This window comes from Cyanidioschyzon merolae, chromosome 18, assembly GCF_000091205.1.
Source record: "Cyanidioschyzon merolae strain 10D DNA, chromosome 18, complete genome".
Taxonomy (NCBI): Eukaryota; Rhodophyta; class Bangiophyceae; order Cyanidiales; family Cyanidiaceae; genus Cyanidioschyzon; species Cyanidioschyzon merolae.
Genome location: NC_010144.1, coordinates 650,730 through 677,273, shown reverse-complemented (window position 1 = coordinate 677,273; position 26,544 = coordinate 650,730). Strand labels below are relative to the sequence as shown.

The window sequence follows — 26,544 nt, the reverse complement described above, 5'->3', positions numbered from 1 at the left end:
GGCAATCGGTTAGCCCTGAAGGCTGGCAGGTGCACGCGCAAGCGCACGCAGCGCCTTCGACAGAGGACGTGCGGAACGCGATGTCGGGCACGATTCAGACGACAAAACGTTCAGATTGACCATGGATCCCGGAATTCGGAGTGGGTAATGGCTTTCGGGAAAGCGTCCATGGTGAAGCGCCTACCCTCAAGTTCCATTACCCATACTTGCTCTCGGATACGCTGGTCGTTTCGTGTTGGCCACGATGGGGCGGGCACCGCAACGCGATGCCGCGCTGGAGATCAAGTCGAGAAATTACGGTTTGTCGAGGCTCGCTTCGTGCACAGCGGTGACGCGGTCTGTGCTTCGGGACGATCGCTTGGATATCTGACTTCCGAGTCCAGGGCGCCTTTCGATGCACACATGAGAGACGGGAGCCTCTGGGCGCGCATCCCGCGCGGGGTATCACGCTGGTGTCGCGAGCCGTTCCATCGATGACCAGAAAGGGACGAGGATATGGATTTTGGACAGAGCCGTTCGTTTGGGCAGCGTTCGGTGAGAGCGCGCGTGACATCTGCTTGTGGCGAACGCTACAGTGGACGACGTCGAGTTTGTGTGCATCAGAGGCAGGTCTTCATTGGAAGCATGCGTGATTTGCGCATGCTTCAGGCGAGCAAAAGGGGAAGCATGGATGTTTGTGCGCGTACATTGCCGAGAGATATCTTTTGACTTGCGAGCGCTTGTTCACAGACGTTATCGGAATCAAGACGAGTCCGGGAACGTCAAGCATTCCAGCGGCAAAAGCGTCGAAGCAGCGTCTCTGTAAACGAGAACGAGAATGCCAGACTGGGCTGTGTAGAACCGTAACCCCCTGTGTCCGCACGCCAATATTCGAGACCACACATCGAATCAAGCTCCGGGGAACCGAAAAGCGCCCATAGAACGAGCAGCAGTTCAGTGTTCCATGCGCATCCAAAAAAACATCTAGCTGCTCCGTCCATGGGAGCCGCCTCGTGCTTCCTGCAAACAGCTGTCTCGTACGCGAGGTTCCCGGTTCCTTCTACAATTGCAATCGTTTGGATTTTCAGCTCCAACAGAGCTACTTGCTTGTTCACGCGGGAAACACATGCTCGCTGCTCGTGGTTCATGCGTGGTTGACGCACCGCCGGAAGAGCGCTACAGCGCGGTGCGCAAGGATAGACCATTTTGTCTAGACGTATACATCTATGGTATGGCGTTCCTGGCACTCGCAGCGGCATGCGCTCCGCACCGTCTCCCAAGTACCTTGTCTCGTCGTTGCATGGATCGAGATACCTTTTGTCGGGACGGTGTTGTGACGGACGACGTTGCAGACGTCTCGTGGCGGCCTGGGCAACGCTCCGTCTCCACCACGACGGAGCTCGATGCACAACCTGACGTCGACACCGCCAGCGACAGCCACGCGAAAGCCCTAACCCCTGCAGGCACCGAAGCCCGAAAGCGGTGCTCTCAGTGCGAAAACCAGCACGAGGCTGTCTACAAGTGCCCGGTATGTCAGCGACGGTTGTGCTCTCTGGACTGCTATCGTGGACATAGGGAAGCTGGTTGTTCCGGCCGGCTCGAGACAACCCGATACGCTTTTATTCCGCGCACTGACTACGACCTGAAGCAACTTCTTCGTGACTATGCGTTTTTGGAAGATCTTGAACTACGTCAACAGAGTCATAAGCGATACGTCCAGCAAATACTGTCTGGCGGCGGTTCGGTGCCGCGGTTACGCGGGCCCACCGCAGCGGAGGACCACGCACGGCGGAGGCGCTTGGCAGCCGTCCAACGTGCTGCAACGAAGCGCGGCATCCGACTTCAACTTTTACCTGAAGTATTTTCCAAGCACCGCCGGAATACATCGATGTATCGTTCAGCAGCGGATTGCATCGAATGGCGAATTGAGTGCTTCGTTTCGGTTGCAGCGCAAGCGCCGAACGATAGTGTCCTCGCACTGGACCGCTGCCCAGAGCATGTCACAATGGCCGAGGCCCTCGAGCGCCTCCAGATACGACGATTCGTTGCAGACACTGAGCACTTTTCGGTATATCTGAAATCCGACCGAGCGAACCAGCCTCGGGTCCCGATCCCGAAAATGGAGGATGTCAGGATCGCCGATGTCGTTCGCGCTGCCGAGTGCCTCATTGAATTCCCGACCCTCGAGGTTGTTGCCGATGAGCAGACCAACGGGCAGCACCCTGCCGAGCAGCCAGTTTCCAATGTACAGTGATTTCGATGACGCATCGGACGCCCTCGATGCGGATGGCATTGACGGAGCGAACGTACGCCAATGGGAAACGTGATATTCCGTGTGCACTATAATTTGCAAGCCCAGCTCAGTGAAGAGAATCCTCGCAGAGATCTGATCGCTCCTTGTTCGACGAGGATCTGCAGCAGTCATGGGAGATCTGAATCGTTGACTCCAGTGCGAACCGGCACTGTGGAGCGCTCGGAACAGATCCTAGGGCGCTTGTCAGTGATCAGACGAGGACGGTTCCAATGCGATAATCCCGTTCGCATTCGGGGGTATTCGATCCCAGCTCGGCAGTATGTGCTTTGGTCGGTGCGTCCTGTGGAGCTTTTTGGGATAGTTCTGAGATATTCGGCATACATTCCGAACCAAGCCTCCGAAGACAGAGAGGACCTGGTGCAGTGACTGGACCTGCGCCCACCAGGAAATCGATACCTCGATCCCGATGGGATTTGTTGTAATGCGGGCTTTACTGATGAGGAGCGGGCGAGTTTTTCGCAAACCCTGTAGGAATGCGCACTCCTGGACACGTTCCGCTGGCTGCATCCATCTGTCCGCGCCTACTCCTACATCGGGTATCGGCATGTCCAGAACTACTTCCAGAATCGAGGATGGCGCTTAGACTACTTCTGTTGTAGCGCCAGTGCTGCCGCACACATCGTCGACAGCTATATTCGCTTTGATATAGAGATCTACGGCGCAGCGTTTCAGCAAACGCAAGTAAAGCGCGAAGAGGTGCGGCGACTGTCAGATCATTGTCCAGTCGTACTGCTTTTTCGCACGGTCTGAATGGCAGCCGTTCGCGGTAGGCTACATAACCTCCTGCAACCTTTTGGTGAAGAAGAAGGAGGCCGGTTCCTTGGAACGCGGCGCTGGCGCTCCGCAGACCGTGGCGTATTTTCGGTGATACGTCCGAAACAAATGCGGCTTCTCGTGTTTCCTCGGTATCTATTTCACACACGTGGTGCGTCAGAGAACAAAGCGAGCTCCCGTGGAACCCTTGCCGCATTCACCAGCGATTTTCGCAGCGCCTAGTCTTCCTCTGGGATGAGGCCGCCCCAGCGTTTGCCGCCGCTCTCGAAAGTTGTTGCCCACTGCTGCTCGTAGACCTCGTCCTCGCTCTGAAGGACCAGCACGAGTGCGGAACGCGGATAGCTTACACACAGTAGACAATAGCCCTTGTCACGGAACTCTCGTGTGAGTCCGAGCGCCTCGGGCTGCTCTAGACTGCCGCGAACGATCTTGGCGGCGCACGTGGTGCAGCACCCGTTCAGGCACGATGACGGCAGCTCATAACCATTTTCCCGGAAATACCACCATATGTAGCGGTCCTCGGGAACAGCGAGCGTCAGAGACTCATCATCGCGGTAGTTTAGAATCGTGACGTTGTGTTTGGGTGCAGCGGGGTCACCGGGCAGCGCACCTCCACGTCTCTTGCGCGTTGCGATACCCCTGACGGGTGCCGCGCCGTTGGACGCAGTAGTGCCTGCCACGAGTGGTCGCTGTGCAGGTTTACGCGCCGTACCAGCTCCCGTTGCACGCGGCGCTGTCCTCACAAGTCTTCTTCGGTTCAGCGGCAAACCAGGTGCGAACGCAGTTCGTTTCATCCTGGCAGAACAAGTTGTGCCGAGTCCGCCGTGGTTACGCCACTCACTGACCTATTGGGAACGACGAAGTTGTTGATATTGGTGCTTGTACCAGCGGGCGGGGACCTGTCCAGCAAAAGAGTGCCCAGAACACAGCTCGAAATACCTTGGTGTTTCGTTAGGCGGATTCCCAGGTAAACGGTTTTGTTGCAAAGAAGGCCTCGCGCTCTAGTTCTTACGCTAGAGAGCCAACAGTACATAGTTGAACATTTAGTCTCTTTCATGTACATATGAAGGATCACAGCTGCAGATCACTCGCGTACGCCCGGCGGATCACCGGCTGGCGTACCTCCATCGATGCCAACATGTTTCAGCTGCGCAGGCGCCCATGCGTATGTTGGTTCAGAAAAGCTCGGAATTCTGTGAATGCTTTCGGTGGCTAGCGCTGTAGATGTGATCCGACGTCGCTGTCAACGCTGTAGCGCCAAAGCCGGATGCATGTCACAAATGGTTCTGGATGCATCGATCCGACCCTACGACTTGATCTGCCAAGTCTACCCAGAGGCCTGGCGCTTACTGCGGCCATAAGCGCCAACAAATCAGCAGCGTTGCAAAGCCGGGCTTTTTTTTGCAGCACATAAAACACGATTCTTCGGGGTGCCACGCTCCAGCGACAACGAGATTGCCAGACAAGTGCCTGATTAGCTTCCCAACGCTGGCGCAGGTGTACTCGCGTCATCGTCTTCTCTGCCGCAATTGCACCTGGCATGAACCCAAATCGTGTCGTGTTTTTGCATCTACAGAACAAGCAACTGGGCATCGCTATCGACAGTCGAGTTCCTAAGATGGCGGCAGCGTTCGAAACAGGATAGCGTTCATCGCTGTTATCAAGTACCTGATCGCGAATCTGTTCCCGACGCCGCCGAAGATGCGTAAGGTTTCAGTGCAACATCGAACAGTTCACTAAAGTGCGTGGCAAGTGAGTTGCGCACCTGCTCTGCGGAACAGGTGTTCGGATGCGGCAGCAGATCCTGCATGCAAGTCACGGTGTTGCCATCGAGACCGCATGCAACGATACGTCGGAACGGTGGGAGCACCTCCCGGTTGACATTCAGGGCAAACCCATGGCAGGTGACCCAACGGCTAACGCTCACGCCAATAAAGGCAATTTTGCGGGTTCCCCCGGCAACCCAGACCCCATGATGATCACTGCGTCGCTCGCCGGGTATTCCAAAGTCGCGCAGGCACCGAATCACAACCTCCTCGAGCAAGGAAACGTACCACCGCAGGTCACAGCGATATCGTCTCAGGTTCATAACAGCGTAACCAGTGACCTGACCCGGTCCGTGGTAAGTAACTTTGCCGCCGCGCTCCGTACGAACAACTGCGCAGCTCGCTTCCTGCAGCGCAGAACCGAGGTCACCCGGGCTTGCAGCCGTCCCTAGCGTGTACACTGGCGTGTGCGTGAGCAACATGAAAGCGTCCGGAAATCGCAACGTCGTTGCCGGTGCTTCGCCGCTCCGCCCCAGTCGGATCGCACGCAGCTGCTGTTGCCACCGGTGCACCGGCTCGTACGGAAGGAGTCGATCGCCAAAGTCATAGAACCAGCACTCCCGCGGCTCATACTTTGGTACTGCCTGCACTGTCGCCGCCTGTAGTGTTCGTAGGATGCATTTGGTGCGCATAACACGCAAACGGCATCGCAAGCCGGCAAGTACCAGGTTGGCGAATAAGTTCGAGGACAATGGCGCACGAACGGCTACGAGGCGTTTTCGCAGATATGCAGGCGAGGTTTGGGTAGGTGCGCCACGTTTCCGCTGTGTCAATGTAACGAAATTTACTCAGGAATAAGACAAGGACGGTTTTGTGGAAAGCTTACGCGAGGCTGCTAAGTTCGGTATGGCATAGCCGAAGGCTCGTATCAAGAGACAAGTCCTGAATCGGAAATTGTAGCGGTTCGTATGCTAGTGCGCAGCGTGCACGCCCTAGACCAACGAAGAGCAAGCGTTGCACGCATCAGTCGAGTATAGTGGGAGATCCCGGCGTGCATACTAACTGTTCAGGTTGCATTTTCTCATGGTGTACGAGCGGTGAATCTCATGAAAGTATCCCGACTGTGCGCTTGCGACAACCGACGATAGAGAGAATCCAATCTCGACGCCAAGTGCGCCAGACCAGAGGAACTTCTGGTAACCGTCGGCGCGGCAAGGTTCTCCTTTCAATAGTTTATCTTCACAGCATTGGAAACATAATTTTCTACGGGTAGGGATTCTCGCTCTGTGGTACCCGTATCAGGGCCTCGAATATCGGAAGAGCGGATCAAGGCGAAAGCACTATCCTTGGACTTTCCATTGGTGCAAAGCATGCGCCAGCGCTAATACATGAGCATGTTCGTGCCGATCCCGGAATATCTTGTCCCCGTATAAAAATATGTGGCCTTGCTGCCATCTGCCGGTACAAAATCTATCCGCCACGTGCCTCCCAATGCCCATAGATACGAGCACGGCATTCCAGATGCTTCGAAGCTGCACCTTGAAATACCTTATTCCTCCGCTGACGGATCTGTACACTTCGCTTCCTCCGAGTCTTCAGTCGGAAGCATACCTGCAGGCCAAATCGCACAATGTTCCATAGACTAAGTCACCGCTTAGGTCTGGCGTGTTGTGACCTGCGGAGGGAGCACCGCTGTGCGAAAGGCGCTTTCAAAGCGCCCAGAGACAAATCGAACCTCGCGCCGTTACATTTCCGCTCTGGCGGTTAGCGATCCAGCGCGGCCAACAGAGGCATCCGAGCCGCCGGCTACCTGCAGAACCGGGATGCCTTGGGTGCCTCGCGAGTGTAGCAGGGGCCAGCAGTGCTTCGTTTCCCTTCAGTGTAGAAGATGATCACACGCTCCAGGAGCAAAAGATACCAGAGCGAGGACGGGTGTCCAGTATCGAGCCAGGATACCCTGGAGTTGGGGTCAGCTGACAGACTAACCGTGGAAATACAAACACCCGGGAGAGGCCAGCGCGAACGGCGTGGAGCACACAGCCGGGGCGACCCTACAGGAACGTCGTCCGCTTGTGTCACTCCGCAGCAAACAATAAAAGTTCTTGGGCTAGAATCGCCTGGACTCCCGTCTGCAGAGTTCGGACTGGGTGTTCATTCGGGTCCGACCTGTGCCGGCGGCGTTGAGTCGGTGCCCTTGACGGCGCGGGCGGCACGCGAGCTCCGTCGACTAGGATTTGATGTGCCGAGCCCGCTTCCGTCTCGAACATCAAAAGGCACGCCACATGTTCGTGCAACGAAGGCGTGCCACATGGACTCGGAGCTGACACCGGCTTCACTCCAGAAGCCGATAGCCACCGCGATGCCGGCTGTTACCTTGGACACACCTGACAGCGCTCGCTCGCTTTGCGCAGAGCGAAGTTCGGAGAACGCAGGTACAAGTGCAGCGTGTACTGGGGCTGCATCAGAGAGAATCACGGAACTGGAAAGGACACTTTGGCAAGCAGCGAAACGGAACGACGAACAACGCTCTCCGCTGTGTACTCGGTATGCAGGGTGCCCATATGACGATATCGAGAAGCTGGAAAAGCCTCGAATCGGTGCATCGAGCGTGGTAGTTGCGATGAATGCGCAAGAAAGTCGCGAGGCGACCGAGGAGACGCATTCAGTGCAGCCGGCTCGCAGCGTATCTTCGCACGACGCCTTCGAAGATGATGCGGCTCTTGCGAGGCCTGCTCAGGAAAACGAACCCTCAAGATCTGAGGCAAGAGAGCCCGATGCTCGCCACCAGCGCCAGGGATCACCACAACAGAATAAGACCAAAATAAGCGCGGGGCGGATTTCCGTTAACGGTGGTGCCTGTAATTCTCCAAACGTTAGCGAGTTTACGCGTGTCTGCCCGCCGTCTGTATCGCCACTCAAGTCCGGCATCGCGGACAGTACACAGCGTTCTCGATCGAAGCGTGTGCCGAAAATGAACGGCCTCCGCCAAGAGAGCGCTTTCGCATGTGGCAAGTCTCCTGGAACTTCGATCACGTTGGTGCTACACCACCAGTTCCGTGCTAGCGCGTATGCTCCGTGGCGCCTTCGTTGGAGGCGACGTTTCGGTAGGCGTCGTCGCTACCACGGTCGCTGGCTCATTGTCTACTGAACATCGCCCACGAATGCCTCCAAACGTGTGTAAGCGGCTCCTGAGCGGCACTTGCCTGGACTGATACCATGCGCTCCGTGCTGCTCATGCGGAGCAGCGCAGACCTCCCCCGCCACCAGACGATAGAGACGCATAAAACGACCACGTCACCAGTGAACGCTACCGAAGCGACGCTCCGGTCGCTACGCGAACGTCTTCTAGGCCCGTCATGTCACAGCGTCCTACTCGTTGTGCCCAGTATCCGCGTGCTTGTCTAGGGTGTCTCGACTTTACTCGAACGATTCCACGATTTGACCGCGTTCGGGTGTGCTTTGGCGTACTCGATTCTTTGCAATCGATATTGTTCTGCACCCGTGTATTGTTGGACGCACTCGTTCAACGACTTCAGCAGTGTTCGGCACGCCCAAACAACGGAAACCGTGCGTTCACGGCTGCAGGCAACGTATGCCCGGACTTGATCGTCACACTTGGCAAACGCTGCCTTTCGGACTTGCTCGTGTACTTGAAGTTCAGCAAGCTTTGTGAGTTCAGGTTCCTGATCCGAATCGAGTTGCTGCGCTTTCGTGTCCATGAAATACCGCAGCGCCACTGGTTCCTTGACCGCACGAAAAGCTCCTGAGTTTTTCTGATTGCACTCGAATTTTAGATTAGGATCGAGCAAAGCGTTGCTTCCGTATGTGGAGCTATCGAGGCATTCATCTTTCTGGATATAAGTCTGTGTGTAATCTTGCATATATAGATATCTATGCATGTGGCTGTACGTATGCAATGTAGTGAATACGCTTGGATGTTCGTATGGCGTACGAGTGTCAAGGGATAGGTTCCCAGGAACGCATGCGCGTCTCGTTCCGCACGTCGCTTGTCTGTGCATTCTAAGCTGATGCATGTGCATGACTACTCGTAAGTGCGCAGACTTCCGTACTAATAGCGGCGAATCCAGTTCAACAGCTCTTCATATGTGCTCGTATGCCGCTGCATCGTGCGTACCTGAACCTGAAAGGTCTTGCCGTAGGCGTCTTGTCGACGTCGCGCCCTGCAATGTCCATCGACATGCAATGATCAAGAGCCGCTGATATCTGTAGAAATCCGGTCAGTCTCTGCACAACCCGACCGAAGGCTCGGCAGGGCAGCGCCTAGCGCTCAGTGTTCGCGTTGATCATGTATTGACGGCCTCGGCTAGTCCTGACGCTATCCGATTGTGATCGTACCTGACGCATTGCTGGGTCCCGTCGGGCACGTTCTTGTAGGCGCCTGGGGAATGCAAAAAAAACCGGTGCGGCAGCGTCCAACTGGGCAGGTGGGTGCGTAAGCAGAGCACTCACCCTTCGAGACGCACAGCGTTAGCGAATGCGGGCCGCCATGCGAACACTGGCACCTGTTCGTGAACGAATTGAATCGAAGCTGCGGAGCGCCCTGCAGCCCCAGGTACTTCGGGTGGTCGACGAGTCGGACCTGCACGAGGGCCACGCCAGCAAGCCGGCGCACGGGGAGACGCACTTTCGCGTTGCTATTGTTTCCGCACAGTTTGTGGGCCTCTCTCTGCGCGAGCGTCACCGACGTGTCTACCAGATTTTGGAACAGGAGCTTGCTGAATCGGTGCACGCACTACAACTGGAAACGAGGACACCAGCGGAAGCCTCGGACCTCTTGGCTTCGAAATAGAGGCGCTCGTACTGAAAGGAGTAGTCGCAGCGGTACGCGCAGCGCACACATCATAGCCCAAGTGATTTTCTAAGCTCTTCCTGCCTCGTTTCCAGGATCAAGCGCGGCAAAAAATCACGCGCGAAACCCCCTGGTCCCAGGAGCAGCACCAGGGTATGCAAGTCATGGGTACCGATACCATCCCCAGCGGCACCGGGGCAACCGTCAATCCAGGGCAGGTTCCTGGCCAGTTTCAGCATCGATGGATCGGTATACAGCTGCGAGCCAATCATGTGGTGCAGCTCCTCGGCAACGAGCGAATCGCCCTGAAGGACTGCCTCGGCAAAGATGTTTCGTGCGAGTACCAGTGCCCGCTGGGATGGCATCGGACCGCGCATGAGTGGAGATTGGTCTGCCTCGGACTTGGCGCGGAGTAACTCGCAGTTCGCACGACTTGATCGGGCTCGGAATAGGTGGCAGGCGCGTGGGCCTATCCAGCGTGGCAGACGGGTGAACTTCGAATCAGCAGTGAACTGCGGCAGCGCTGCAGCCAGAGATCGGCGATACTGGCGAGCAATGCAGAGGCCGTATGGATCGTAGTCTGTGATGACGTAGATGTCGAACCGGGGATACGTATGCGGGGCGTTCGTGCTCCTAAAAGCAGCATGGTGCGCTTCCAAGCATCGCGCTATCTGGGCCACCAGTGCACGCGTTGCCAGCGACGGCTGGCCCCCGCCAGTGACAAGGATTGTGAGTACCGGCAGGATCGAGGCAAATCCTTCATCCACGAGACAGCGGAATACGCCGAACTTTTCCACGATGAGGATGACGACAACTAGATCTTGGCGGGGCTCCACTACCAGCTGATACGCCCCAGGGTCCAGCACGATGTCATCTGGAATCGGCATGAGACCGCGATGGGGCGTGCACAGCCTTGCATTGGCGGCTTCTGATTGAACATATCGAGGTCGCTCGTTTTCGATAGACCGTTTTTGCAGCTGGATCCCGCTACCGAAAAACACCCATCCGCGTGACTCGGCAATGATACCCAATGAGAAACGAGAGATTCGTGCAGCGGCAAGTAAACGATCCAGGTATTGCGTCAATTCCTGCTGGCTATCGAAAACAGGAACGAGCCGATAGAAGAGCTCTCGCAAGTAAGTGCTTTCACGCGATCCCGCGTGCCAGCTGCTGTGATAAAGGCGCACCAACAACATGGTGAGTTTCCAAAGCGGCACCGCTTCGGTCGAGAAGCGCGGCCGGTGCTCATACCGAGCCTCACGTACCTGTTTCGCTCCAGGTGCGGCAAGACTCGCTACAATCCACACCGCCATGCGCTCCAGCTGGCGCTGGCGTTGCCAGCAGGTCCACTTCGTGACTGCTGCCGCGCTAATCTGCGGTCCAGTTCGCATATACCTCGACTTGAGCGTATTCCAGCCCAGAAGAGTATATTTGCCGTGCTGAATCCCAGAGACGTGTGTCAAGAGCGACACGTGTCCCGTGCAGCACGCATCCGAGCGCACATGCGTGTCATGGATGCAGCATGGCGGATGCTGCGGTGCGGGCGACGCACTTCGCACTCAGAGACGGAACCGAACCGCAGTTGCGCCTCCACAATGGACGTGTATCTATGTGCTCATGTAGCTGTGCTGCAAGTCCAGGCCTCGATGCATGGAGTCTCGTACGCCATACGGTGCAAATGATCGACAAGCACCACCCGAGAACGGATCCTTGGCAAGCACGTTGCATTGCAGACAGGAGCGGATCGTCGAAAGAAGTTTAATGAGATTGGACGGTCTCTATCCGCCATAGGAGCACATTATATGATTGAAAGAGACTGAACATGCTGAAAAGTCTGTTCAGATTGCTCGCTCTTCATTCATTACGGGAGCACCATATATGGATGACAGGGACCAGACAGACCGAGAAGCCTGCTCATATTTATTGCTCCTCTGCTGTCAAGGTCCTATATATCATATCGCTGATGACTGCTTCTTTCCTGTTGCTCGTGAACGTCGAGTCGCTCCCGAGAGCAGCAGGTGCTCTCGACTGTGGCGGGATCGCCGCCGCAGCAATCCCAGCGTACGCACAGACTCATGGAGGCGTTGACGGCAGGCGGCTGCCTCCTTGCCTGCTACCTGCTGGTAGTCAACCTCAAGAGGCCACGATGCTAACGCGAGCAGAGCCGAGTCGTCACTCGGACCTCGCCACGCAGCTCAAATCATTGGCGAAAACGTGGTTCTCGCTGCGGGATCGGCAGAAAGCTGTTCTGTGCGAGGCGCTCGGTAACCCGCTCCGCGGCGCTGAGGCCGCTACCGGACACAGCGCTGCCAACGGTGCACTGCATGGACAACTGAACCCCGGTTACGATGCTGCCGCGGCGACCGTGGACGACTTGGACGCGGAAGACGTGTACAGAGACTTTTGGAAGGTGCTCGTCATCGACCAAACGGCGCGCGAGGTGCTTGCTCCTGTGCTGAAGGTGCCAACACTACGAACGTGCGGCGTTACGTTACACCTGAACTTAGAGAGCTCGCGCCAAGTCATACCCGAGGTCCCAGCTGTCTACCTGATCCAGCCGAATCACGAGAATATTCAGACGATTGTCCGAGACTGTGCTGCGGATCGATACGCACACTGCAGTATATATTTTCTTTCGGCTATCAGCCGCGACGAGCTTGAGCGTCTGGCCGAGGCCCTGGCTCGAGCTCGGCGCATCGAGTCCGTTACTCGCGTCGTGGACCTGTACTGCGGCTTTGTTTGTCTGAAGCGCAACCTCTTCAGCATGCCGCCAAGCATAGCGCGGCGCTCTTTCCGGCGTCTGTTCAGTGCACAGGCCGATGAGCAGGCGATTCAGGAAACGATCGCGACTATTGTGGATAGTTTATTTGCTGTTTGCGTGACCCTAAGATGTGTGCCGTATATACGTTGCCTGCGACGCGGCGCATCGGAGCGAGTCGCACTGCAACTGTGCGCCAAAATCTGGGAGTATATGCATACGCCAGGCGGGGCGGCGTTGTTCCGCGAACACAGTGAAGCCGGCCTGCCGCCACTGCGAAGGCCGCTGCTGGCGCTGCTCGACCGTGACGTCGACCTGGCCATCATGCTGCACCACGGATGGACCTATGAGGCGCTAATCCACGAGCTCTTGCCATTCGAGCTCAGCCGAGTCAGCATGCCGGCAACCAAGCCCGGCACAGAGCGGACGCAGTACGACCTCGATGACGAGGCCGATCCGTTCTGGGCCGAAAATGCTTCGTTGCCGTTCCCGCAAGTGGCGGAGCATATCGAAACAGCGTTGACAGCGTACCGTGCGCAGGTTCAGGAGATCAATGCACGGTCTGGCGGAGGCAGCAATGTCCAGAAGCTGCTCGCGGAGACGGCAGACGAGACGCAGCTCGAGGCCTATATGCAGGCAACCGGCACAAGCACTCGGGAGATTGCTGACGCCGTCGCCGAGCTTCCGCGACTAACTCGATGGAAGCGGCAGCTCGATATGCATACGAACATCGCATCCGCACTGTTGGAGCAGATCAAGGCACGGAAGTTGGACCTGTTGTTTCAGCTCGAGGATTCACTGCTGGAAAGGCCTTCGAGTGTGCAATCGAACTCGCTAGACCGAATCATTGGGGAAGCCGATCTTCTAGCGAAACCGCCTTCCAGTACGGCCTCCGCGGACGCCTCGTCGTTGAGTCAGCGAGCCCGCGACTGCCTGCGGCTGCTGCTTATGTACCAGATCCTCTCGCCGTCAGGTATTCCGCAGACCAAGCTCGCAGAATACTGTCATGTACTCGATATCTGTGGCTGTCAGACGAGCGCTCTTAGCTACGTGATGCGCCAGCGCGCAGCGACACCGCGCCAGCTCGACCCCGCTGCAACGCACAGGGACGGCAACAGTCCGTCGCCGGCACGCAAAAGCAGCAGCCGCATGATCGATCGCCTCACGACAGCGACAGGTGGAGGCAGGGAAATCTTCGAGTCGCTGGTCACTCGAATCTATGAGCACGGCCACAAAGGCCTGACGCAGCTGGCGAGCACCGTGAAGGGCCTGATTCCCACGACGCGGAGCGGAATCGTTGCCAGTATTGTCGACTCGTGGATGCGGAACGCCTCGCCCGACGATGACTTGGATTCGGCCTCGCGGGGCGCGGAACACGAGCACCCAGGTGCAGCTGCAGAACGTGCAGCCTCATTACTGCTGGATCCACTTGCTGCTCGAGACGGGCACTGCACAAACAAAGCCTCATCCCTGCCGCGTGGATCGTTTACCGAAGCGATCGTTTTTATGGTCGGAGGTGGCAATTTTATTGAGTGGGAGAATCTCACCACTCGCATCCACGACGATCGCCAGATTATCTACGGAACAACCGAGATGCTCTCGCCCGAGGCGTTTCTCGACGACCTGACCGCTGCCGCTGCAGCAGCCACGAACGTATCTGGAAGTCATGCGCCCTAGGAGCGGCAGACTGGAAACCTGTTGGAAAAAGAGCTGGTGCATTTCTGGTGGCGCGCTCTGGTGATGCACCTCGTAGCGCACTTGCCACGATGTGTGGCGTGAACGCGGCCTGCCGCTCTCCTCGACATAGACACTGATCAGTGCGACGCACTCTACGCGAGCTCCGTGTATGTATCGCCTCCGAAAATTCCAACGATGACAAGAGAAAAACACGAATTCACGTGCACCAGCAGCAGCAGCAGCAGGAGCAGCAGCGACAACGACAGGAGCAATCAGAGGACACCAGAAGCGCCTGTGTTCACCGGACGCTTACCGCACACGGCACGGCACGGCACTGGGGCTAACACCGCAAAAACTGCATCAGATGGAAAACTGCTGCATCTGCTGAAGAACTGAAGCCTCTGTCCCGCTTACCGGTGGCAGTGGCGCATCTAGCGCAAGGCTCAGCGGATGCATCGATGATCGACGAAAAAACGACCATTTGGGCAGCGTCGCCCCTGTGACGTGCATGCGTGTTGATCGCGGCGGCTGGGCGGCGGCGCACGCATCGACGCGCTGCACGGATACGCTCCTCTATTATATTGTATACATTTGATCAGATTAGAGAGGCACTTGGCTCCGATACAGAAATCCTGGACATGACTGGCATGATGGGTCGCGCATCCCCGGGAACACGGGATCCAGACTCGGAACAGAGGCTGTGGCGCTTGCCCCGACTGGGATGGTTGCTTTCGCTTGCACGCTCGCTCACGAGGCCTGCACACGTTTAGGATAATTGCGCGAATTTGTTGGCTTCGATGACTCTAGTTCAGAACGCAGGTCCAATCTCCATCCCGCATTCATCCGGTATTGCATGCCGTTCGATGCACGTTGGAAACGACATCGACTCGCTGCCGATGATGATGATGATGATGATGATAATCACATGCCAGGCCGAACACCTTCACGAAGCGCGCAACGCTTACATTCCCTAGACCCCGCCTATGCTTCTGATTTCCAGGCCTCAGCAAACGCATTGGTCCAGCTGGTGCGTGGAAAAGCGAGACCCGCTAGGCTCTATCCAGCTTCGTTCCGTTCACTAGACTCGAGTTAGTACGCCGTTCCTGAGCGCCGGATTCGGGCGCCGCTTCCCAAGCACTGGACGATCATTTGGTTGTGATGGAGTTGCTTACCAGTCTACAGCGTCCCGCAGGCCTCGATCTTGACAGCGCGTTGAGGACGATCACCCCTGCCGGTAGGGTTTTCCTCGATCTTGCGCACCACGTCCATGCCCTCGACAACTTTGCCAAACACAACGTGCCGGCCGTTTAGATGCTGCGTTGTTCGTCCGTCGAGTACAATGAAAACCTGTGAGCCATTCGTATTTGGGCCAGCGTTTGCCATGGAGAGTGCTCCGGTCTCGTGGGGGATTGCAAAGTTCTCGTCTTCGAAACGTTCGCCGTAGATGCTCTTACCGCCGGTTCCATCTCCTCGGGTAAAGTCGCCGAACTGGATCACAAAGCCAGGGATGACTCGGTGCGCAAGGCTTCCCTGGTATCCAAAACCCTTTTCGCCAGTTGCAAGCGCGCGGAAGTTCTCGACAGTTTTGGGCACCTGTTTTCCGTACAGTCCAAATACGACGCGTCCAGCAGGCTCACCGCCAATGGAGAAGTCAAAAAAGACCCTATGCGTAATGCTTGTATCCGCAGGAGCGGCAGCACTGAATAGTCTAAGCAGGCGCTGAGGCTGCCTCTGCTGCTGCTGCTGCTGCTGTTGCTGCTGTTGCTGCTGTCGGCGTCCGAGACCAGCATCAGCGACGCGCCGTGCTATACCACGCTGCGAAAAACCAAGTACAGACCTGTTCGAGGACCACTCGAACTTAAGGCAGCGCTGTTGCTGGTTAGAAGCCCTCACCCCTTGAAAAGAACCCACGAATCCACTTAGACCACGCATGTTTTCAAGTCGATTTATGAATATATGTACTGCTTCAGTAGATAGATGCTCAGCTAGGAGCGCTGCAGCGGCGTCGCTGTGACGCTCCGGTGCGCTGGATGCGCGGCGGCGCCTCGCCCGTATCATCCCATCGCAGTCGAGCGCTGGATGGCACGGGTTATGCGCCTAGTGGCAAGCATTTTCTACCAGATACCACCAGTGTGCATCGATCGCTGAACTTATTTCTGTACTGCTATGCGGACACAGTAAACTGTTGGTGCGAGTCCACTGGAACGAAGCGGAAACTTCATGCAGCGTCCAGGCAAGCGATTTCGAGCTCGCAACCGCTTGAGAAGGGGATCGTTACGAGCGCGCTCGGCAGGGACCGTGGCCCCCGGACGCCAGAACTCGCAAAGGCCACACGGCACTGTTCGTGACCCGCTCCCTACTGTTTGGCACGGAGTCATCGTAGTACTGCCTGCGGTATGCTGCAGAAGGGGATAGCGCGGACGCCGTTAATTCATATAGCGTGGCGCATTTGCACGCCTCCCAGCGGAAACGGCCTCAGTCCCTATGCCCCTGTAATGATGCATCAGGACGGCGTGCGTGTACGAGTCGTCCGATCAGGGGTCACCACACGCATCGGCGTCTGTTTGGAGCGCGCAGGAATGCATGGACCGGTTCAGTTGGGGAAGAGGTCAGGGTCACTGCCGGTTTCACGGAAGGGCGCAGGCACTTGTGCACAGATTTGATGGCTTGAGCATCCGCACGGGATCTGTGCATACGCAAATGGAAAACGGGTAATTCAAGTGCTTGCACATACGTATTCTGGAGGTCTGGCTGCAGGTTTTTATCGTTGATCGAACTTTTATATCGATCAGGGATCCCTGGTTGTTCGCTTTTTTTTCAGCGTTCTGTGAAACCTGGTTTCAGGAGCGTGCGTCCCGACGAGCAGCGGAAACCCATCCTATACACTGATAGATAATGTAGAGACACTCGAAAATGCACGGATTCGGGCAACGCAGTCGATCGACGTCCATGGCGGAATCGACAGCGTCGTAGACATCGACAGCAATTTTAGGAGATCGGTACCGCGATGGCGATGGCGATGGGCATCCCGCCGGTGCTGCAACCTATGCTGTTGCAGATGAGCGCCTATAGGCTGTTCTCGAAACTGCTTCCTGCCAGGTGCGCAACTTTTGACGCCTAAAAGCTTCATTACGAGTAGATTGGAGACCAATCTGGCGTTTGGTGGTGGTGCGTGTTCAACAAACAAGTCGCCAAAGCACTGTAAACGCTCTCCCAGACACACGCATGGCTTCGGCAGTTTCCAGCGATGCTAACGGCTCAAGCGTTGCTGCGGGGGAAACGGGACTAGCGCAGGCAGTCCGTCAGCGTCGTCATGCTGTAAGAGTCAAACAACAGCGAGAGGAGCGAGCTCGGCAACTTCGGGAAGCGGAACTCGAGAAGGAACGAGAACGGCGGCGTCGCACTGGCGCTCAGCGTCAAGCGCTGTCGCTCCAGAAGCACTCGCGTCTCATGCAGCGTCGTGATCGCGAGGGTTTCTGGGGCCAGGACGCCCATGGCCTGCTAGATAAGAAACGACTACGCGAGCTCCAGCACCGATTGATAAACCAGACGCCACCGTTTGGCACGCTGGAGTTTTGCGAGTATCGGAAACTGCAAGAGGACGCGCTCATTGCCCTGATTGACCGCCGTGTCGCTCCGGCAGCGGCCCAGGCAGAGCGCCGACGTTGGGCGCGGGCTTTGCGAGCTCGACCTGCCTCGATGAATTCCAAGCGCTGTTGTATAGTGGCTGAAAATGCAGCGGATGATATGGGTAGCAGTGGTATGGCGGGCATGTCCCTGCATTTGCGGGCTCCGGAAAACACGGAAGACTACGAGTTTTTCACGCGTCTCCTGGCTTGGCGTAAGCTGATGCAACTATCAGACGCTCGTCGCGAGGTCAATTTAAGATATCAGCAACTGCGCGTTGCCCTCGATCACGAGATGACGCTTCTTGAGCAAGACTATGCAGCCGCCCGCCAGCATCTGGTAAGAATCGCTCTGACAATGAATGCAGCAAAGCAAGCAGAGATTGAGTCTCGACTTGTGGCGCTGGCGAGCTCGAACCGAGCCGCCGCGTCCAAAAGTGGCCTCACCGACGCCCGCATCCTGAACAACGGTTCAGCAGCCGCCGCAGCCGACGCTACGACGATCACCACCACCACCGCTATTTCCGGGAACGCTGAAGGTCAGGCAGGGAACGAAACGAAATTCCAGGTGCCCTCGTTGCAACTGTCACGATTGCTTCGTGGAGGACAAGGACCAGCCATGCGAACGAGACGTGGCCGAAATAGTGGCCCTAACATCGGCTACCTCGGCACGAGCGACCTTGAAAGCGTACATGGTGACCCCAGCGCTCCCGCCGCGAGCACCAAGACCAACACAGCAACTGCAGCAGCAGCAGCAGCAGGGAACGGCCAAGGCGCTGCGCCAGCGGAAGCGCCCGCCATCATCTCCGCTGCTGATGCGGACATATGGGTGCCCATTACAACACCAGGAATGATGCTGTCAGAGAGCGTACGCGCTTTGGCCATGCCTCCTGTCCGTACACCGGCTGGATGGCTGCGAAAGAGCTCACTGCTGAAGCTTGTTGCGGGCAGCGCGCTGTTACCAGAGGTACCAGATTCCACAGCAGATGAGCAACCGCGGATCCGAGTTGCTCTCGATGGTGCTGAGATCCAACGGGATTTACGACAGGTCGTGAACGCTGCTCGATCGCTGGAACGGCTCAAGCGGCATATGGAGGAGGAGGAGGAGGAGGACGAGCGAGCGTGACGCTCATCCTCATGGTTGATTACTTCAAGCAGTGCTGCTCTTGGGCCGCTAGCGGGGGCAGCCCCCTGCGCTCAAAGCAAGGCGGTGTCACGTACGTGCTTTATCTTGCACATGGGCGAGCATTGAGCGCCTCCAAGCGACCCCAAGATACCGCGAGCATCTCATTTCATCCCACAGCCCTGAATCGTCAGTCGATCGCCCCAAGTGACGCTTTCCTTGCATGGGTACCGTCGGACACTCCATGCGCTGCAGATATTGCAATGATTTTGAATGGAGAGTGACCACAACTTTAACAGTAACAGGGATAATAGTAGTATCGAGATATTCGTCTGGTGCGTTCGTCGCCCAGAGACGACGCGGTATCCACTGCTGCACAAGCGTCCGTGAACGCTGTCTTGCGCTCTCGATAACGGCGCCTTGAACTGCCTAGAGGACGAATCGAACGTGTGGCCAATAGGCACGCGTCCCTTGCACAGCCAAATAAAGATGCTCCGCAGACGACTTTTTCCTACGCCATATCGACCTGCAGGCAGCGTTTGCCTCCTACTCCTACGACGTCATGTGATTCCGAATTACTCGCTACGTTCGCGCTTCTAGCCCCATGAGTGTGTCCCTATCTGAACGAGCACACGATGCGCTTCAAATGAACGTATCGCGATCACGAACAACGTCAACAACATGTGCACTTGAATCAAAATCATGCTGATGAACAGCCCGATTATCTTACTGAGTGGATGGATGTCAGCGTGAAATAGAATGATGAAGTGCAAGCTCTATTCTTTCCTGTCGATTCTCTCCCGAAGATTGTTTCGCATGTACATCTTCGAGATGAAACTTGCGCCAAGAAGTTTCTCAGAATTCATACGTAGATTCAGGATTCTTGCATTTCTGCTCCGGGTGGCGCTTCCGACGCGGTGCCGCTGGAATTCGTTACTTCATTGGAATCAAGATGATTGGAAACGCCCTAGAATAAGGATTCGTAGAATAAACAATATCATGATCGAATTCAGACGTCGAAATCACGGTTCGTCTCATTTCTTTATGTGTCGATGCTCGAATCACACATTCTTCAAGGTTCCGATGCTTCTCTTTCAAGGGAACTCGTGGGTAGCGCAACTCGCACCGCCGGATTATACGAAGATTAGCACGCGACTTGGCACTCGACGACATCGAGACAGGCTCATGTCGCTCGTTCCCTGAACCTATGACGACAAGCAATCGATTCCACTCGAACGACAAACCCTACGCTATTTGTAGCCATCGACAAGACAGGACGCGGCTGAAGCATGTTAGCCTTCACAGGATACGCTTATAGAGCATCTCATCTGTTCTGGTCGCACGGAAAATGGTCCCCGTGTTGGACTTTTGTCATCACGGGGATCGCTTGCAGTGGGCAGTGCGACATCGCTTTTCAAGAAGAGAGCGTAGATGGATCGAAATTTCTCGACTTTTTCTTCAGCCTGGGTTTCGCTTCGTGTACTTTTTTCATCATGGACAACATCGTGTTCCAGAAATCATCTATCGAATGGAACAACGTGCGTTTGCGTATGCAGCGGACAGAGCAATCGGTACTGGGGTACGGCACAACAAGCCCCTGATCATACGATACAGCAGTAAGGGCGGAATCGGAGGTTGACACCAACAAAAGCCGTCTGTACTTGTCAAGGGCATGCAGCGAGTGTTGATCCAAGCGCTCACGCGCCACCGAGCGACCTGCGGGAGAGGAGGTCTCGTCGACATACGGAAACATCCGACCACAGTCCAGTGCCACTGCTGCAGAAAGCGCACCGAGGCTCCATACAACGAAGGCGAGAAAGGTCAGCGAAGCGCAGATCGCAGCTTCCTCCTCCACGTGGAATGCGTCAACAACAACCGCAAGCGGCGTGATCAAGACGTGAACACTGCCATCAACATACTTTGTCTGCTGAATGCAGAGCTGAAGGGGAGGAAGAGATCGACGCATGGCAAGCTAGAGGACAGATAGAGGAACAGGGAGCAGTCGCAGCTGCATTCCACAAAGGCTGGTGGTGAATACCATGGAAAAAAGCACCAAACTGTAGTATATGCGCCCATGTTCCAGGGCCTGCTCCACTTCATCCTAGTATGGGTTTCGATCGACATCGAGCTAGTTGGTTGCCGGTGCATTGCCATCCTGTGCAGAGCGTCACACGCTGATAGCATCTGCGCTCAGGGACATCGCTTCTGCACGAGCGAGACGCCGCTCTCGAGGTATTCCGCACGGGAAAACCAATTCTGTTGGAAATCCATAAACGTCGCAAGAATCGATCCACCGGTCCACGCCATATACTTGCGTTCCATGGGGTTCGCGGCTGCGTGCATCTTGGATCGACTATGATAAAAGTAGAGTTCCGTCTGTAACCTATCCGAGAGGCCGGGTAACACCGAGGATCCCCCGGTCAAAATAACCCCAGCATACATTTCGCGGTGCTGGGCGCCCTCACACCGCTGAATGGTGTCCGCGACCATCCCAGCGAGCCCTTTGCTGGAGGAAGGTCCCCGCTCCCGCTCGCGGATGTAGGCAAGGAATGGACGATCCTCTTTGATGGTTCGCGCATGGGGCAGCGTTTTGAAAAGTATCTCGGCAGGGCGGTAACGCTCAGCTCCAATGGATACCAACGTTCCGTCGGGAAGTTCATACCTGATGGGCGGTATGTCAGGATCGGCAGGCTGGCCCGCCAAACCCTCGTCGTCTGCTTTCCTCGTTTCCCAAGAAACGGCATTCGAAGCGGTACCGTCCTCGGCAACGTCTTCGACTGAACTCGGCTCACGATTCACACAGCATACGTGGTGCTTAAAGTCTTCGACAACTTCGATGCGGGCATATTCATCGTAGCTACGAGTAACGCCATGCACGTCAAGCGGCTCTATTCGGAATTCCATGCGTCCCTCGGCAACAGACGCAGCGCTTTCCGTATCCGGGGTCCTTCCACCGATCAAGTCAACGCGATCGTCGGCTTCTTCGGAGCTGCTGCTCCCGTCAGTGCTCGCTGCAGCCGCAAGTTCCTCGGTGGCTGCCTCTGGATCAGCTGCGTCACGTTTGTTGGTGCCACGGCCGAGAGCCCGCCGGCGGAAAGCGTACGCAGGCCGAACTGCATCGAAACCGCCGAGAAGCTCAGCAGCAGCCCGCGTGAGGGCATTGCCACCCGCGACTCGGCTCCGCAAGATAGCCTGTTTCATGACATTTCCCTCAACAACTGGCGTTGCGGTTACACCACTCGCACCACAGTCGAGAACAACGCCGGTGTGTCGTCCAGCAGCGACACAGGCGAGGGCGGCACTTCGCCCAAAGTACACGGCAGGTACACCGTACTTTTCAAACAGTACTTGACAGAGTTCTTCTCGCGGGCGTTTCGGGTTATGGGATGCTTCAACAAGAAGAAGGGCGTATTCCTCTGGTGAAGCTCTTAACTGGTGAAAAGTATAGTCCAAGAGTCCCTCATAAGCTGCCCAGTCTTGAATGATACCGTCGTCGTCGAACGCAGTGCGCAGTTCCAGGAACCTAACACGCTCTGCAGTTCCCAGCAGGTTCTCGTAGCCAGCAAAGACCGTATTGGCTAGCGGTTTTGCGGGTGTGCCCTCCAGTGACCCCCCTTCACTGATGTAGGACCCCACGATGGACGGAAACAGGCTCTGCGGCAGGTCCGCTCCGGCAAACCCCGCCTTGGTCGTGCGGCTTCCCACGTCAAGTACGATCGCTGGGACTGTTTGCGGAGACGCAAACATGAGTCCAAACGTAGCGCGGAGCGTCTAGACTGCAGCCTCTGTCGTCCAAGAATCCTCTTCAAGTGCTTCTGGTGTAGACTGATAAATGATAACGCTTCTGATACCGCCTGCAGTCTGCGTCGTCTGGCACGGGTTGCGGCAACGGCGGCAGCGGGGCGCCCATACCCCCAGCGACTTGCGACTGCCGCTGCGGCTCGTTGCTTCACGTCTTTGGAGCAGCGTGAGCCGTTCTCCAAGCCCGAATGGCAAACACGGAACCTTACGACACGTTTCGCTGGGTTCCAGTCCATGAACACGGACAGGATGAGGACGGTTACCTCCTGGTACTGGATCAACGCGAAATCCCTCACCAGGTATCATACGTGCGTCTGGTCGACTACCGTGAAGTTGCAGAAGCCATTCGGGATATGGTGGTGAGGGGTGCACCCGCCATCGGTGCTGTTGCTGCGTACGGGTATGTTCTTGGCATTAAAAGCGGCGAACCGGAAGACCAGGTTTACCACACGCTCTACGCTAGCCGACCCACGGCGGTGAACCTGCAGTGGTCGCTCGACGCCTTGCGACAGCTACAGACGACGAACTGGCGACGACTGCTGTGGAAAGCCAACGAACTAGTAGCCTCCGAGCGTCTAATGAATAACAAGATCGCAGCATATGGTGCGGAGGAAATTTTAAAGCGCTGGAAGCAAAGGCATCACGAAGGATGCAAAGACGAGACGCTTCGAGTGTTGCACCACTGCAATACCGGCAGCTTAGCAACGGCCGGCGGTGGTACCGCGCTTGGTGTCATTCGAAAACTCGCTGCGCTTCACGGGAAGGTACACGTGCACGTCAATGAGACTAGGCCTCGTCTTCAGGGTGCACGGCTGACCTGCTGGGAGCTTCGCCAATGGGGCATCCCCTATGAGCTCTCCGTGGACGCGGCTGCGCCTTTCTTGATGGCCCAGGGCCGCATCCAGTTTGTGACTGTGGGCGCCGACCGCATTGCCGCCGACGGTGCTGTCGCAAACAAAATAGGCACCCTGATGATCGCCATCGCTGCCCAGCATTATGGCATTCCCTTTTACGTGTGTGCACCATGCAGTACAATCGACCTGAAGACGCCGACGGGTGCGGCAATGATCATCGAAGAGCGCAGTGCCACCGAGGTGCTGAATCCGTCCGGAAAATCCAGCGACCAGTGGCTCGCACCGGTCGATACCCCAGTATACAATCCAGCGTTCGATATCACACCACCCGAGTTGATCACCGGAGGTATCGTGACGGAGCTCGGTATTTTGCGGGTACGAGACCAAGCAGGCGCTGGAATCGGTCTCGCAGAGCAGCTGCAGCAACTGGAACAAAGGCAAAAGCAGATTTCCGTCGAATGACCGCATGGTATGCTGGTCGCGTTGCAAGTTAGCCGGCAACGGAATCTCGCTCGGAAGCAAGTCGAGGCGGATGTTTTGAGTCACGAACAGGTTCAAGATGCTTAGCGTCGTGCCTCGGGAGAGAACGATTCTGTTTCGCCCAGGCTCGGCATCGCCGGCTGAGGTCTAGCGAAGACCCAGAAGGCGAGTACGGGTCGCAAACTTGGGCTCTCAATTGAGCTGCACGGAAAAGCGGATAAACCATGATTTTTGGGTCATCTGGCTACAGGAAAGCCGAACAGCTGGTTGCGTATTTGCCTCTGGAGTCTGTATCGCGAGTAAGCCCATCCTAAATCGTTCTTGTGCTCGGAGTCTGATTCCCGTCGATATACAGCCCTTACAAGATATGTTTTTTGTGAAACCCGACAGAGAGGCGACACTGAGCAACTCTAGCAGTGAATCTGCAGTCGTATGTCATTCCCTAAGGTCGATCGCACCACCTGCGTTGCGCTCTCGTTGTCTATTCCTCATACGTATGCTGATAACAGCCAAGAAACAAGCTCATCGTGAATACGGTGCCTCGTCAACGCAGACTCTAGGCCTGTGTGTTTCCTAGTTCGATTTGCTTTTGTTCAGGGGAATGCGCGCGCGCACTCGCGAGGCACCCTCCAGAGAAGCTTTTCCGCAGGCTCGAAGCATCCCGCATTTGTGTATGCTTCGACCTGGCGGATTGTGAGATAACCTCTGATAGTAACCAAGTCGACATTCGTACGGACTAGACCAGTAGAAATGATCTGGAAGATCGCTTTTTCAGCGTCGTTCGAGTCGCCTACGTGACAGATGCTGTGTCGCCTGTGAAATACTCGTGCTCGGCGAGAGGTTCTCGCCCAGCGAAACGTCCGCGAATTGTACGTACAAAGAGGCTCTGCGCTTGGTTTGTGTGCAAGTTTCTGGCAGCTAGCTAGTCTGCCAGTCTGCTTTGATGTCTGCTTGGCGGGATCGTTCGAGCCCTCTACGCATTCGTGTTTCCTCATGAAAGCAGCCCAAAGAAGCTATATCGCGCGGTTTCGAGGTTTCCGGAACCCTGCAATCCATTGGAATCTCGGAACGACAGGAAATAAAAAACGGTCTTTGTCGTTCGGCGGCATAAACAATACAACAAGTTCTGGCGTTCCATCGCAGCGCGGAGCTGACAGATCCACCTAATCCCGCATGCTGAACACGCGTACTTCGCAACCCGCATACTCGTACTCCAGCAGACAAGGCCTTCGAGTTGCCCCCAAATACCGCCTAAATCAGATCAAGCTCTATGCGTTTCATGGCCTTGTCCATTTTTCTCGTGTCTACCAGATGATGCATCGTCGATGATATTGACAAATTTACGTCAAAGGCGCCGGTGACTGCTTGTCGGGATACCGCGCATCACGCGTCACGCAGCAGCGCTCGCGTTTCGTCGGAGCTCAACTCATAGTATGATCCACAAAATTCGCACTTCGCCTCTAGCCGGTTCTGTTCACGCAAAATCGACTCTATCTCGTCACGCGGTAACAAGGCAACCATCCGGCGGACTCGGCTGGCGTCACAGCTACAACTGTACTGCGGTTGGACGCGACGCAACGACGTCTCGTCGATGTCCACCATCAGCTGTTGTACGATGTCCACGGCATCCATGCCGTCGCGGATCAACTGTGTCGGGGTGCCACGCTTGTTCAGTTGAAGGACGTTTTCTTCGACTCGATCAAGCGTTTCTGGTGTGCTCTCTGGTAGCAACTGTACCAGGTACCCGCCAGCTGCCTGCACGTGTCCTCCTTGTACGAATACACCGAGCGCCAGCGCGGATGGAATCTGCTCTGAACGCACCAGATAGTGCAACACGTCGTCTCCTATTTCACCAGTTTGAATTTCGGTTATACCTCGGTACGGTTCCGACCAGGTCGAGTGGTTACGAACAACTGCGAGAAAGCCTCGGCCGACCGCTCTGCCCACATCGAGCTTCCCAGCAGCAGTCGGGGGCAGCTGAACCTGGGGGTCTCCGACGTAACCGCGGACGTGACCTCTTCCATCGGCTATGGCAACAACAGCCCGAAGAGGACCGTCTCCGCGGAACTCCATCTGAACAGTTTCAAGATCCTTCTTGCCGCTCGCGAGCAAGAGCGCAGCGAGCAAGGAACGCCCTAGAGCGGCAGCAGCGACCGGCGTCGCTTCATGCAGTTCGGACGCCGTACGCACAAGTCCGGAAGCTCGAATAGCTTTGACAACGACGTTCCGGTCTTTACTCAAACACGTTACCAGCTCGTCCCCGGCAATGGCCTCATTCAGATGGCGCGCCCGTCTCCGCTCTGTCACCGCAGCAAGGTGAAAGCGGTGCGGACATGTGTGCCACCTAGTGGGAGCGTTCGCTCCCGCTCGCCTGTCAACGGCGCGACGATGCAGTGTTCGCGAGCTACCCAGGTAATCATTCGCTGTTTTCTCTAAACGCTGACAGTTCACCGCCGAAAGAAACATGAACCGTGCAGTTTGCTTCGGATAACGTTCGAGAGAATGGCTCATGGACGCTGATGGTGCAGTGCAGATTCGAGCAGCTTTCAGTCCCTTTCATCTATAATAGTGCAATATCGTAT

General features: G+C 56.3%; 12 protein-coding genes across 12 annotated transcripts, besides 2 other annotated features; 6 read left to right on the top strand and 6 right to left on the bottom strand.

Annotated features, from left to right (window-relative positions):
• Window positions 1-1,279: 1,279 nt before the first annotated feature.
• Window positions 1,280-2,233, top strand: CYME_CMR280C (hypothetical protein, conserved; the record flags this gene model as incomplete). Its single annotated transcript, XM_005538478.1, has 1 exon — window positions 1,280-2,233. The coding sequence occupies one exon, from the start codon at window positions 1,280-1,282 to the stop codon at window positions 2,231-2,233; it is 954 nt and encodes a 317-aa protein (XP_005538535.1).
• A 459-nt stretch (window positions 2,234-2,692) lies between these two features.
• Window positions 2,693-3,034: a sequence feature (pseudo-gene of apurinic endonuclease-redox protein).
• Window positions 3,035-3,285: 251 nt separating this feature from the next.
• CYME_CMR278C (probable ferredoxin) lies at window positions 3,286-3,861 on the bottom strand (the record flags this gene model as incomplete). Its single annotated transcript, XM_005538477.1, has 1 exon — window positions 3,286-3,861. The coding sequence occupies one exon, from the start codon at window positions 3,859-3,861 to the stop codon at window positions 3,286-3,288; it is 576 nt and encodes a 191-aa protein (XP_005538534.1).
• An 866-nt stretch (window positions 3,862-4,727) lies between these two features.
• On the bottom strand, window positions 4,728-5,525 carry CYME_CMR277C (lipoate-protein ligase B; the record flags this gene model as incomplete). The annotated part of the gene is made up of 1 exon (XM_005538476.1): window positions 4,728-5,525. The coding sequence occupies one exon, from the start codon at window positions 5,523-5,525 to the stop codon at window positions 4,728-4,730; it is 798 nt and encodes a 265-aa protein (XP_005538533.1).
• A 1,196-nt stretch (window positions 5,526-6,721) lies between these two features.
• Window positions 6,722-7,981, top strand: CYME_CMR276C (hypothetical protein; the record flags this gene model as incomplete). Its single annotated transcript, XM_005538475.1, has 1 exon — window positions 6,722-7,981. One exon carries the CDS (start codon window positions 6,722-6,724, stop codon window positions 7,979-7,981), a length of 1,260 nt encoding a protein of 419 aa, XP_005538532.1.
• Window positions 7,964-8,612: a sequence feature (possible transcribed region).
• Window positions 8,613-9,328: 716 nt separating this feature from the next.
• CYME_CMR275C (transcriptional regulator bolA) lies at window positions 9,329-9,643 on the top strand (the record flags this gene model as incomplete). The annotated part of the gene is made up of 1 exon (XM_005538474.1): window positions 9,329-9,643. The coding sequence occupies one exon, from the start codon at window positions 9,329-9,331 to the stop codon at window positions 9,641-9,643; it is 315 nt and encodes a 104-aa protein (XP_005538531.1).
• Window positions 9,644-9,693: 50 nt separating this feature from the next.
• On the bottom strand, window positions 9,694-11,034 carry CYME_CMR274C (similar to DNA topoisomerase VI subunit A; the record flags this gene model as incomplete). The annotated part of the gene is made up of 1 exon (XM_005538473.1): window positions 9,694-11,034. The coding sequence occupies one exon, from the start codon at window positions 11,032-11,034 to the stop codon at window positions 9,694-9,696; it is 1,341 nt and encodes a 446-aa protein (XP_005538530.1).
• Window positions 11,035-11,465: 431 nt separating this feature from the next.
• On the top strand, window positions 11,466-14,078 carry CYME_CMR273C (probable vesicle transport related protein SLY1; the record flags this gene model as incomplete). The annotated part of the gene is made up of 1 exon (XM_005538472.1): window positions 11,466-14,078. The coding sequence occupies one exon, from the start codon at window positions 11,466-11,468 to the stop codon at window positions 14,076-14,078; it is 2,613 nt and encodes an 870-aa protein (XP_005538529.1).
• A 1,176-nt stretch (window positions 14,079-15,254) lies between these two features.
• CYME_CMR272C (probable cyclophilin B; CYPB) lies at window positions 15,255-16,010 on the bottom strand (the record flags this gene model as incomplete). The annotated part of the gene is made up of 1 exon (XM_005538471.1): window positions 15,255-16,010. The coding sequence occupies one exon, from the start codon at window positions 16,008-16,010 to the stop codon at window positions 15,255-15,257; it is 756 nt and encodes a 251-aa protein (XP_005538528.1).
• A 1,293-nt stretch (window positions 16,011-17,303) lies between these two features.
• Window positions 17,304-18,830, top strand: CYME_CMR271C (hypothetical protein; the record flags this gene model as incomplete). Its single annotated transcript, XM_005538470.1, has 1 exon — window positions 17,304-18,830. The coding sequence occupies one exon, from the start codon at window positions 17,304-17,306 to the stop codon at window positions 18,828-18,830; it is 1,527 nt and encodes a 508-aa protein (XP_005538527.1).
• Window positions 18,831-21,017: 2,187 nt separating this feature from the next.
• Window positions 21,018-22,574, bottom strand: CYME_CMR270C (similar to actin-related protein Arp4; the record flags this gene model as incomplete). The annotated part of the gene is made up of 1 exon (XM_005538469.1): window positions 21,018-22,574. One exon carries the CDS (start codon window positions 22,572-22,574, stop codon window positions 21,018-21,020), a length of 1,557 nt encoding a protein of 518 aa, XP_005538526.1.
• A 242-nt stretch (window positions 22,575-22,816) lies between these two features.
• On the top strand, window positions 22,817-23,944 carry CYME_CMR269C (eukaryotic translation initiation factor eIF-2B alpha subunit; the record flags this gene model as incomplete). Its single annotated transcript, XM_005538468.1, has 1 exon — window positions 22,817-23,944. One exon carries the CDS (start codon window positions 22,817-22,819, stop codon window positions 23,942-23,944), a length of 1,128 nt encoding a protein of 375 aa, XP_005538525.1.
• A 1,401-nt stretch (window positions 23,945-25,345) lies between these two features.
• Window positions 25,346-26,428, bottom strand: CYME_CMR268C (similar to heat shock protein Hsp33; the record flags this gene model as incomplete). Its single annotated transcript, XM_005538467.1, has 1 exon — window positions 25,346-26,428. The coding sequence occupies one exon, from the start codon at window positions 26,426-26,428 to the stop codon at window positions 25,346-25,348; it is 1,083 nt and encodes a 360-aa protein (XP_005538524.1).
• Window positions 26,429-26,544: the final 116 nt, after the last annotated feature.